Source organism: Emydura macquarii, unplaced genomic scaffold (assembly GCF_026122565.2).
Source record: "Emydura macquarii macquarii isolate MOO-44397 ecotype Brisbane River unplaced genomic scaffold, CSIRO-AGI_Emac_v2 contig_691, whole genome shotgun sequence".
NCBI classification, from domain to species: Eukaryota; Metazoa; Chordata; order Testudines; family Chelidae; genus Emydura; species Emydura macquarii.
Window position 1 is genome coordinate 5,943,180 of NW_027130828.1, and position 12,979 is coordinate 5,956,158.

Sequence of the window (12,979 nt, forward strand, 5' to 3'; positions counted from 1 at the left end):
CCCTGGAGCACTGGGCGGACAGTAGAGGGATGGGGCAAGGGGCAAGTTACATTAACACCCCTTCCTTTTTCATTCACCCCCACACCCCAAACTGTTGGATGAGCTCCCTCACCTCTTCAACTGTACTAACTCTACAAACCACTTCGCACGGGAGTTAGCCACAAACCCACGTTTTGTCCCGTGTTCTCCCCCTCCACACACACACACACACACACACACTACAAAACTTGAGCGAGAACAACTGGAAATTGCCTGTCTCCGAATTCCAGCTAAACGGTGCAGAAGTGAGCACACCTCTGCAGGTGGGGGCAAGGAGAGGGGACTAAGCCGTTTTTTAAAAAAAAATATACAGGGTAGAGTAAATGAGGATTTTTTAAATATTCGGATACCCACTTTCAATCGATCTGCCCTGTCAACGCTAGGACGTCAGTGAAGATCAGAGGAGCCAGCACCACAGCCATTGCACCTGAGAGCTGGGAAAGGAGGACTTGGATATACAATTTGATTTGAACATAGAAGCCTCAGCAAAACGAGGGTGCCTGGAACTAAGGACGAGGCATTTCTTGCCGTCCTTCGAAACGGATTGGAGGTTGGAGACATGCTACTAAATATTTAATCCACTTTAAAAGAAACAAACTAATTGACTTGTGCCCATAGAGTAGCCACCGTTTTTAAGTATGCCTGTTCTAAGCAAGAGCCTCTTAGTTCATGCTGTCTGTAAGCTAATGCAGCTTTTATTATAGGCTCTTAAAAAAGTTTGAATTCAATGCACATGTACATCATAAATAGGATCAATGCTAGTCATCCCAAACTCACCCCTATATACAAACTATCATTAAAAGGCAGCTGCATTGCACGCAGAGGGGAAATTTTATCTCACGTCTCTGAACTGTTGAAAACTAGGACTAAGAGAGGACCTCCCATTTCAAGATTCACGAGAACCACAAGGTCAAATGCTGACAGTTCATCTTTCCGACATAGATAAAAGTAAGTTCATTGCAGAGGGATGAACAGCTGCCAGCAGTTGACTTTGTGGTTGCAGGAAGTGAAAGTATTTCGAAGTTAAGGCATAAAACATGCAGTGAAAGTGTGGAGAAAAAACTAATCCATATCTGAACTGTAAAGCAAATACTGGCTGTATCTGAATAGAGAAAACATAGTAGAAAACAAACAAACAAACAAATCAAGACTGGGCTGGCACAATGCAAAATATTCAAGGCTAGGAGGATTAGATTAATATCTACTCTGCACCACTGATACTTTGAGTAACATACTTGATTGCCCTATGACTCAGTTAACAGTAGCATATTATAAACAGTGTGCTTTCTAAACCATTCCATGGCAAATGGAAAATTCCACCCACAAAAATATATGAAGGTAGAAGAGAAGATTGACTACTTTTGATATTAGGTTGCAGTTATACAAAAAAGAGGAAACAGCTCATTTATAAAACCATTGCTGTCATAGGAGTTTTTGAAAGGTTACCCACAGATGAATCCTTTCCAAAAAAAAAAAAAAACCAAAAACCTTGTATGATATTTACTGAGAAGTGGCCATTTAAACCAACTTTCTTGCTTTTCTAAGAAGCACTGATTTTGTTTTTAAACCTTGTTTCCAATTCTGTTGCAATATTGTAAGTCATTTAATTTACTGGACTCTAGGTTTTAATTTTGAACATTAAAAGGAAAATATTCACCTATAAATCAGAGGCTGAAATACCAATTTCCAATATATATACACAAGTTAAAAATTAGTAATGGATAGGTGGCAATCCTTGAGATCACAGAGAGAGGCAGTATTCTCTAAATTATTTTAAAAGCCTGAACAGTGTTCAAAGTTGTATCTCCAAGTATACAGAAAATTTGTTTAATCCAACTAGCATGCTAATCAATAACCACAAGAAAAAGTAAAGTGTGAAAGTGCCCAGAGCGCAAAATATTTTATTTAAGAATTTACAGTGTCAAATCTAACACTTCGGAAAGATAGCAGCTCCCAGCTCCGAGGAAGCCTTTTTGAATTAAGATATTTGACAGTCTCTACTGAAAGAAAAATCAGCAGGATGGCTGAAGTAGATGAAGCCAAGTAACTGAACAGGTTTTTAGTTACAAAAGAAAGTCACACTGACTGCGCTGACCAACTCGAGGATTTAGAGTATAGACCATTAGCAGAAGGCTACTAACTCTTCCAGATCACCACATTTTATTTCAATCATGTATAATCCTTTTGGAAACATGCTTAAGGCTGTCCAGATCTCAAAAGGTGGTATTAACCCGAAAAAGAAAAAAAAAATCAAGGGCCAACATAAATTCCACTCATTTCTCCTGAGTTATGAGTTATTTCTACTCATGAGCAGAAATGCATGCAACATCCATCAGCTTTCTTGTCAAATCCGAAAGAAAATATGACCTAATGATTTAATAAATATTTGAAGTTTATTTTCTCTCCTTGTGGGCCATTTAAACTTTTCAATGCATGTGAATGTTACACCTCAGTGATGTTCAGAATTTTCTAAATTAAACAAAGGTTTTCAAGTCCATCAGTAGAGGTCTAATCCATTTAGTTTAGTATGAAATTCAGTTGTTAGCTATTTAAGACCTTAGTTTTTTATTAATGGAAGTTCAAGAGCAGAGTATTAGGAACAGATTCTGGCACTCAAAAGGAAAATTATTTTTAAACAACTTTCAAGCTGTTACCACCTTAATTATATAGTGCCAGTAGTTTGAGAAAGCAAGTAACCATATTGCACTTAAGAAGAACACTCACTCATCAGAAATAGTACAGCATTGACTATTGTACAAATAGCTTCTTTCAGACTATACAATTTGTTTTACACAGAGTCTAAAACACAAACTACATATATACTAGATAAAATCCAAATCAGATTAATTTTAGATTTTATTACAGTCACAGTTTTAATTCACTATAGGTCAATTTATTTATTTGGATGAGCTGTGGCCCCCCTCCCCTAAAAAAAAGCATGTGAGGCATTTCCCAAATGAGTATCTTAAACCTTCATATATTGGCAAATGCCAGTATTGTTTTATATGCATTACAATTGTGCATGGTCCTATTAAGGCCATAGAATGTTCTGTTACAAGGTGGACATATATCTCCTACATTGGAAGGGAAGTGTCCTTCAGAAATGAGGGAGACCCTGAAACCTAATTTATGTCTTCAAGTCACACTGGTGGGTTTAAAATCAACTGAAAGAACTCCTGCCTTTGGTTGCAGTTTACAGTTGGTTTTCATTACACACACAACATCATCATCCTCCCCCATTCATCCTTCTCCATCCCCAATAGAAGATTAGACCTTTCTAGCCAGCTTTTAAGAGAAAATGTATTTTTTTCTTGTATGGTAATGATTCATGTAGATGAAGTACATGAGAGTACAAGTAGGGAGACCCATGACAAACAATCAGCCAGCATTCAATTACTTGTCATGTCAATTTCAAGATAGTAATGACACTATGTGCCATTACATTTGAGTAATTCTTTGAATGTCCAGAACTAGTGTAAGTATTCCAAACGTCAAGTCATTGTATTCTATTTCAATGTTGGGTATTTTCTCTGTCCAATTTTCCCCATCCTTGAACTTCCAGTAGTTGCAGGAGACTGAAAAAGATAAAGATTTATAAAAATCAAGCAACTTAATTGCTCTTCTCACCTACTAAATAAAGTCCTGCAAAAATTTGGTTACCTTTCAGAAGAAATACTGGCAATTTTTTTTTTGCTTTGAGAAAGTCAGGTTTAATACACAGAGGTCTGATCCTATTCCCAGTGATTTACATGGGAGCTGGACTGATCCGTAAGCAAAAATAACATCCTAGCATCAATTCTGCATGTAACCATCTATGTGAACTGCTTAAATATAAAATCAAAGTTTATCAGAGAATCAGCACAGTAGATAATGATTTGCTTGTCTGCTGCCATTAAGTATTAAGAAGCTAAGCCACATTTCAGAGGTCTCTTGTAACACACCAAGTTTGATTCTGCACAGCACAAGCATGGAGTGTTGTACGTGTAAGCACAAATTCAAAAGCAATGAACAAGATGGGAGAACAAGGGAACCTGATCTGGTAGTAATGACAGCCCTGCTGCATGGCTAACAGGTTATTCCTATCTCCTGACAGCAAAGCCTAAAACCAGAGAATCTCCCATGTCCACTCCTTTTTGATCCTGCATACTTGGTTGAGAGGAGCAGATGTAAAGGACTATGGCTTAGCACTTACTATGATTAAGTCCCAGAACACTATGGAGACAGGGCAAGCAGAAAGGATAGGCCAATTGATTTGTAAATTGAAGGTACTAGCACCCTAGAAACAATAGGAGAGCTGTAGGTGTGGATCAGAAAGATGAACAAGAATGAACAGGACACAGATGAAGAAGAGCCTATACAGAGATGAGACAATGAGATAAAGGGCAGAAGAGAAAGCAGAGAGCTTGTCTGTATGTCTGAAACTGGTATTTGAGGTCATGCCAAGTCGCTTTTTGAAGGCAGATGTGAGAAGCAGACACGTAGCAAGAAGTTTCACCATCACTGTCAGCTACGTCAGCAATATTTTGCTATTTGGCTTTATTTTCAATATAAAATTTCATGGTTTCTCTAGCAACAATGAGAGGGTTTCACTTACTTGTGTAAATTGAGAAGGGTTGTAGAACTGAACAGTTCCTGCTGGAGGTCCCCCAGAAGGTGGCAGGTTACTGAGAGGCTAGAAAGCAGATTACATTCCATTAACACTATGTATTATCTCTCCCAAGCTTTATTTGCTTACTAGAAAGAAGATAATTTATAGTAGCAATGCCTATAATACATACAGAGCAGCAGATTGTAACACCTGAATGCAAAATGTGTCAGCACTTTTTGCAATTTTTTTTATTACTTGCTTAAGGTTGGTATTGGCAAAACAATATAACATGCACAAACTGTAAACAGCTCTGAAAATCCAAGCATGCAAAAACAAAGTAACAAGACACCAGTGCATTTTTACTGAATTAGTATCCTGTGGTATTGTTAGTTGAGCTTAAGCCTCCCCCAAGAATAAAATGTTCTATCTATGATAAATGTTGTGCTTTACTGTAAGTACCACAAAGTTTTATGTCAGCTCTTTACAGTGACCCCAGAGTACTGAAATTCACAGCAGAGATGAAGCATTCCTTTAATTTCTACAGGGGTTGTCAGATGAAATGGGCAATGTTATCACTATTAATTTCAGAGTGTTACAGCATATTAATAAGTGGGGTTTTTGTTTTGTTTTTAATTTAAGGCAACTGACTTCTTTGGCTCTCTCATTCATGTAAGGGCAGAGTTGAGCAGAATTACCAAGTGAATTGCTTAGGAATATAAAAATAAAGCAAGCATGCCTGGATTATGGGCTTTTTTGATAAATGTAATGGTGAAATTTTGAAGACCCTGTTTAAGTGTTAAAAGGAACACTGCATCGTAAGTTATTTTTAATGTTATTTCTGTGAAATGGAGGAGGAAGATAAGGACTTAAAGTAGCATTAGTAAGAAACTGAGCAAATGCAAAATAAGGGGGGTGGGGGAAATCAATGTAAGTGAAAATGGCCAGCCACATGTACCTGATTAAAATGCTGGCTTACTTCACGTGATAATGAACTCATTGAACTAGAGCGCGAAAGCTACAAAACAGCAAGAACACACACATACAAAAAACAAATAAAAATGTTGTCATGCATGTCACTGCCCCAAGCTTTGTCATTTTATTTAATTAAAAATGAAGTTTCACTCTGCAAAAGGTTTAAACCAATTTCAAATTAAAAAAAAAAAAATAAAGAGCCAGAAGTTAGTTTAAATCAAAAGGATTTTTGTTTTTTAAAAAAAGCACAAAATTATAGCTAAAGAAAACATTTAGTAGGAACAAAGGTGGCCTGGCACATAGCAGTCTATTTTCCTCTTTTGTCTTGCATTTAATATTAGTGAAATTAAATGCATGCACACGGGCAAAAGCCCAAAAACTGTTAATGTGATACTTTATTCTGAAAAGACCTTTTAAAATTCTGTTCAAATAGAACAAGGTATTCTTGCAGCAATGAAAGTAAGACACTTAACTTGTACTTTGCTTATGGAACTGAGGGTCTCTTCTTTAGATTTTTAGAGGCAGTAACTAAGTTTTCATCTTGGCAAGTGATCAGCAATTGAATCAGTTACTTGCTGTTTTTGATTACCCAGGTTAAGACCATTACAGCCTAATGGTTAAAATATGCTGCATGGGGTCATAAGTTGATCCATTCTGAAGCAAGGCTTACCTCTCCTGACTGGAAGTCATCTGGATTTGACCCAGGGAGTTCAGAACCAGGTGGAAGCATTGTAGAATTTAAACACTTTAAAAAAAAAAAGAAAAAGAAAAAAGAAACCTTGCTCATCTTCAATATTTGAAATCAGCAAGACCACATGTACATTTTCAGTGGGATTCTCTTTTGCTTTACACTTGTACTAACATCTCTGAAGCAAACATAGTGCAATACACTGAGCTGGAACACACCTGATAAGGCTAACACTGCTGAGTATACTGCCATATTCTGCATTACCTGAAGCTTTTACGTGTCCTTCAAGCGTAGCCCTGAGAAGAGCCACTCTAATAGTAACATTTTACTAAACATCAGGGACTGAGTCAGATGACAGTCAGTCTGAGAAATATATAGGGGCCAAATGTATATACTGAAGTTCAATGCCAACTATTGCAGGGAAAGAATGAGCAGATAGGACTTCTAATTAGGACTTATTTGTACTGTGGTAGCACCTAGAGAACCCAACCGAGATTGGGCCCCCATCATGCTACTGCAACAGTCTCTGCTCCAAAGTGCTCACAATGAAAATAACTGAAATTACATCTTAAATATGTGGCAGATATGGATGTATGCAGAAGAAATAGGGTATTCTATTCACAGGTTATTGGTATTACAGAATTCTTCATTTTGGGAGAAAGTCCTAAGACCAAAGAAATACTGATGTGAGATAAAACTACTCCTGCCTGTATACTGACTGATATTCCAATAAAGTAAATGTGGCTTGATTACACTACATGGTTATAAGTAATATAAACAATAAGATAGATAGTATTGAAGCATGGAAAAGATGCTTCATCTCCACAGAGGGAACAGATCATGTCACTCTCAGGCTATAAGTTACCAGTAGCATATAGAGTGACTACATATATATTATATACTAGGAAAAATAATTAAGAGGTCCTAATCCTGTAGGTGTTCTCCACGTGGACCCACACAGAGCATCTGAAAAACTGGGGCCCAAGGGAATTTTTCCATCTTCATTCTTCCCCTTTGTTTTCACTTTTATTTCCTCTTCCTAGTTCTTTCCCTTCTTTCATTAGGGGTTATTTACGTACAGATATAAAATGCTTTTTAGGTTACACCACTAGGAAACTGCAACTGTAATATTTCGTTTTTCAATAAAAGTTATAATTGGATATGAATGATGGGTTGCTTCTTTACTAAACTACCTGTGGTTCTGCAGTAGTGTCAGCACTGACTTGATTCGTAGCTGATGTCTGTTCTCCTGGCCCGCTCCTTTCCATAGGTTGCTGTTCCTCAGGAACTACAGAAGAAACAGATTTTAATAAAAAATAAAATACTGAGGAACAGATCAACAGCAGAAAAATGGTTACTAACCTTCCATAACCGTTGTTCTTTGAGATGGGTTGCTCATGTCCATTCCAAGTAGGTGTGCACGCACTGCATGCACAGTCGCCAGAAGGTTTCTCCCCTAGTGGTATCTGTAGGGTTGGCTCTGGAGTCACACCTTTATGGTATCGTATATAGGGTCCTGCTGACCCCCTGCCTCTTCAGTTCCTTCTTGCCGGCTGGCTCCAACAGAGGGGTAGGAAGGTGAGTCTTGAAATGGGCATGAGCAACACATCTCAAAGAACAACAGTTATGGAAGGTTAGTAACTGTTTTTCCTTCAAGTGCTTGTTCATGTCGATTCCAAATAGGAGGAGGGGTCAGAGTTCAATGACCTGCAGATTACACCACCGCTCTGCCAAATGCAGCATTGTCTCTGGCGTGTGTGTAATAGCATAGTGTGCTGCAAAGGTGTGAATAGATGACCACATCACGGCTGTAGACTCTTGGATCAGGATCTGAGCGAGGAACGCTGCTGAAGATGCTTGGGCCCCTGTGGAGTGAGCTGTCAGCACTAGGGCCGGTATTTTTTGCCAAGTTGTAACACATCCTGATACATGACGTGATCCACGAAGAGATTGTTTTTGATGATACTGGAAGGCCTTTCATCCTGTTTGCTATTGCTACAAAAAGCTGCATTGTTTTTTTAAAGGGGCTAGTCCTCTTGATATGAAAAGCCAAAGCCCATCTAATGTCCAAAGTATGTGGCCTCTGCTCTTGGCGTGTGGCTTTGGGTAGAAAACTGGAAGAAATGTGTCCTGGTTTGATTGCTACCTTCCAGGATCAACAGAGAAGTGAGCATGTCACAAGAGATTTGAATGGAGAAACCATCAATCTTGACAGTATAAGGTTGAGAATCCCATTGGGGAATCGGCTGATGCATTTGAGGGTATAACCTATCTAGACCTTTAAGAAAATGCCCCACCATGGGGATGGTGAAGACCGAACCGCCTGCAACCCAGGGATGAAATACTGAGACTGGGGCCAGGTGGACCTTGATTGACAACACCGACAGCCCCTACTGCCTGAGATGTAACAGATAGGACAAGATGAGAGGTATTGACAGCATGAGCGAAGTACCCTTCTGTGTTGACCAGGTGGAGAACTTCTTCCACTTAGCTAGGTAAGTGACCTTGGTGAAAGGTTTTCTGCTGCCAAGGAGGACCTCTCTGACTGGTTTGGAGCACTCTAGTTCCAGAGGATTCAGTGATGGAGCTTCCACCATATGGAGGCGGAGGGGCTCTAGATTGGGGTGACAAAGGTAGCCGTGGTCCTGAGAGATTAAGTCCAGAACCAGAGACAGACTGATAGTTTCCAATGAGAGGTTGAAGGTGGTGTACCAGTATTGGCATAGCCATTCTGGGGCTACCAGAATTATGCAGAACCTTTCCTTCCTGACCTTCAGCAGGACCTTCTGAACCAGTGGGACAGGCGGAAACGCGTAGAACAGATGGCCGGTCGAAGGGATGAGGAATACATTCATGATTGATCCTGGGCTGTGATTCTGGAAGAAGCAGAAACACATGCACTTCTTGTTGCGTTTCATCACAAACAAGTCTATGTGGGGAACTCCCCACCATTAGAAGATGATGTTCACCACATCTGAGCAGAGAGATCACTCATGGTTGGAGAAAGACCTGCTGACGTGATCTGCCAACTCGTTCTGATACCCGAGCAGGTAGGATGTCCGGAGGTCAGTTGAGTGGGCTATGCAGAAGTCCCACAGTTTGAGGGCTTCCTGCACAGGGGAGAGGAGTGTGCTCCACCTTGTATGTTATATAGAACATCGCTGCTGTATTGTCCATCATGACCGATACACATTTGCCTTCCAGATGGGCATAGAAGGTGTGACAGGCCAAGCATCCCACCCTCAGTTCTCTTACATTGATGTGGTGTAAGAGCTCTGCCTGGGAACAGAGGCCTTGGGTCCTGAGCCCCCCTAAATGAACTCCCCAGCCCATCACTGAGGCGTCAGTGACCAGGAACAACAAGGGGTAAGGTGTGGAGAGGCCTTTGCAACCGCCTTGCCTTCCTCTATTAGGGCTGTGAACTCCACCCTGGAGTCTGATGGTATAGATTCCAAAAACTATGACAAAGACCCCCAAGACTTAAAATTGTTTCTGCTCAAAATCGCCTGCTGGTTCGCGATGCGGAGTTGGAGCCCCCAACATCTTTCTACCAAAGAAGACCAAATTTTTAGCATCCTTTGCCTTTGACATGGGGACTTGCCTCTCACGCTCACTGGCCGCTGCAGCTACGAGTGACCCTAGTGGGGGATCAGTATACAGGTATTCGTGGTCCTTAGATGGTACAAAATATTTTCTCTCTACCCTCTTTGCATTTGGAGGCAGAGAAGCAGGAGTCTGCCATAGTGATTTAATTGTGCCACAAATGGTCTTCATTAGAGGCCGTGGTACCCTGGATGGGCCTGCAGAGGCTAGAATGTCTACCATAGGGTCTGTGTTGTTTCAGACCTCCTCAATCTGGAGCCCCAAATTCTGTGCCTCCCTCCTCAAGAGCTCTGGATAAGCCCTGCCATCATCCGCAATTAGTGCTGCCGAGGACCCTGCTACTGTTTCATCTGGGGGCGAAGAAAATGACACACTGACAGGGGCAGTCCCTTGACCTTCTGGTCCCAGAGGGTCCTCTGGCACCAGTTCCTTGAACTCAGTGCCAAGGTCAACATCAGGCTCGGTGCCAGGCTTGGCGCTGTACTTGGTGATGGTTCCAATACCATGCGGTAGCACGTCACCTGATTGAAATGGGTGATGTCTGCTCCTGGAGGCGAGCGACAGCGACCCGCCTGATTGTGACTCCTGAGCCTTGTGGAATGCTCAAGGGGTCCAAAAAGGCCACTGAGCTGGGATTTGCCATTGCGGTGGCCAAGGCATGGGTAAGAGCTGACCAGCCTCAATTCTCTGGTGTTGCCTTTCTGACCAGTGCCAGCTTTTTCTTGAGGAATAAGCTCCATTTCAGAGTAGGAGCCCGACAACTCACTTTGCTGGGACTAGGGCAGTGCTGCTCCCAACTGTGCCAGAGAGAAGTGCTGGGGAGATGGCAACTGTGGCATCATAGCTGGCTTTTCCCTGGATGGCACTGGATGCTTTTTCGGCACTGCTGGTCAGGTGTCTGGAGCACGCTCGCACCTGGAAGGGGACAGCAACACCATGTTCTCTATCAGCTCCCTGGCCGCTTCAAAAGTCTCCAGCATGAAGGGGAGCTGTAGGTCCTCCTTGCAGGTCTCCCTGGATGGGGAGTGCAAAGGCACTGCACTCGACAGACCCCTTCCTGAGGCTGGAGTTAATGGTACCATGGCCGAGGGTACAGCACTTGAGTGACCCAACGTGGGTCGCACTCTGCTCGAGCCCTTACATCCTGTTGTTCTGGGCATCAGTGAGCACCCTGTCCGTCTTCCTCTGCTTCTTACATGGTAAAGGGGATTGCAAGCAGTGCCATGTCCGTGAGGTGTTCCTCGGTGCTGGCGATCCATGACAGTGCCAGGGGTCTCTAGACACAGAATCCTTCCATGGCACCATCACTCTTACGGATGCCAGTGCGCTCCGCACCAAAGTCAACGTACTAGGTGTCGGCTTGGCATGGAGTATGGTCAGAGAGCAGACTCCATTAGGATGAACTTCAATCTTGACTCCTCTCCTTCTTTGTCCTAGGGCAGAATTCTCTGCAGATCTTACAGAGATCCCTCTCATGGGTCTCCCTGAGACACTTTAGACAAGTGGTATGGGGATTGCTTCTGGGCATGGGCTTTTTGCAAGCCCTGCACGGTTTAAAGCCAGGGGAGCGATACATGCCCCGACCCCGGAGATGGGGAGGTGACCCCGATAAGCAGGGTCCTTTCTAACTAAACTAACTATTTACAGATAATTTACAGATATCAGTTCAAACAATCACTAGGAAAACACTTAAAGAGCAAGAGAAATCTATGTTCCAGCGACCGTCATGGGCAGTAAGAAGGAACTGAAGAGGTGGGGAGTCAGCAAGGCCCTATATATGATACCATGAAGGCGTGACTCCAGGGGGCTCCAGAGCTGACCCTACCGATACTACTAGGGGAAAAGCCTTCCAGCGACTGTGCATACGGTGTGCACACACCTACTTGGAATCAACATGAGCAAGCACTCAAAGAACCAGGTTTTCAGAGTAGCAAACTGCAATCAGTGAATGAGCTGAATTAAAAAAAAGAGCAATGTAAAAATCTCATTTGACAAGTTACATTGGTTTGATTATATTAAAGGTAAAATTTAGAACTATTTCCATTATTTCTTCCATCTCCCCTCAAAGATGGTGACAAGTCTTGTTCAATGAATTACAGCTAATTATACCACTATAGTTAGCCATATGCAATAGTAGCATATATATATTTTATATGAGAAACCATGGAGCAACACAGTAAACAGAGGACATGCAGTGAGCCCAGAAAAAGTGATCCTGGGGCAGGAAACAATAGGTGAGAAAGAAATGTGAACTGACACCAAGTACTTAGCAAAATATGAATAAGAGTTGATGAACTGCGTCACCTTGCACAGTTCAAATTTTGGAGGAAACAAAAGCACTTTTTGTCTAGCAAAGAACATACATTGCTTAATCAGATTGCTTTATTAAGATGCTCTTTGTGGGTTCTAGTAAAACCTCCTATTTCCTGTTAAATAAAAATAGAGTTACTACATAGCATCAGTGTTTGAAAGTGTCATCTTGTTTGCTGGAACCATTCACATTTGTTGTTCTCATGTCCCAGCTGCCCAAGACAGCTAAAATGTAACCCCTCTTAGTACACATTTTCTAAAAGAGGTTGTTTGTGCAGTGCAGAGCTGCAGCTGTTTTCGCCTAGTTGCAATCTCCAGGCTGACATGGAATTCAATGCCTTTAAAAGACGTTTAAAAGTTTAGACCAACTGTAATAGGAGTTAACGTTTTTTGGCTTAAAAGGGTATTTGTGATACATGTAACGGATAGGCCTCCTTTAACATGCCTGCTTCTTGCAGTTTATCTGCACTGGGTTTACACACCTGAGTTTGGTACAAACAAGTTTGCAGGGATAGGCATTGGTGCCAACGGGGCAAACAGGTCTGATGGGGCAGGAACAGCACCACTGGAGTTCACTCCATTTGGGTTTAGAACATCAACATAACGAGTTCTGGTTCCTGCTGAAACAGGAAAACAAAAATATGAAAATAAGTCAGCATATAGTAAAAATTTAACATGGAGACAAGACATGTTTTCTGGTTAGATCATCTTTTAGGCTCAAAAAAAGTGGGCCCAAGGATCAAGATGGTAAACCCTGAATCACAGCATGTGGTGTTGGC

At 41.6% G+C, this 12,979-nt stretch overlaps 1 protein-coding gene across 1 annotated transcript in view; it reads right to left on the bottom strand.

Annotated features, from left to right (window-relative positions):
- Positions 1-1,907: 1,907 nt before the first annotated feature.
- The window catches only part of SEC16A (SEC16 homolog A, endoplasmic reticulum export factor), a gene marked incomplete at its 5' end in the record, with an annotated part of 32,117 nt that continues 21,045 nt past the window's right edge, over positions 1,908-12,979 (bottom strand). Inside the window, 6 exons of the mRNA XM_067542191.1 lie at positions 1,908-3,614; positions 4,634-4,711; positions 5,583-5,642; positions 6,270-6,344; positions 7,481-7,575; positions 12,683-12,820. Of these exons, the coding sequence (XP_067398292.1) occupies positions 3,546-3,614; positions 4,634-4,711; positions 5,583-5,642; positions 6,270-6,344; positions 7,481-7,575; positions 12,683-12,820 (515 nt within the window). The remainder of the gene's footprint in view (positions 3,615-4,633; positions 4,712-5,582; positions 5,643-6,269; positions 6,345-7,480; positions 7,576-12,682; positions 12,821-12,979) is intronic.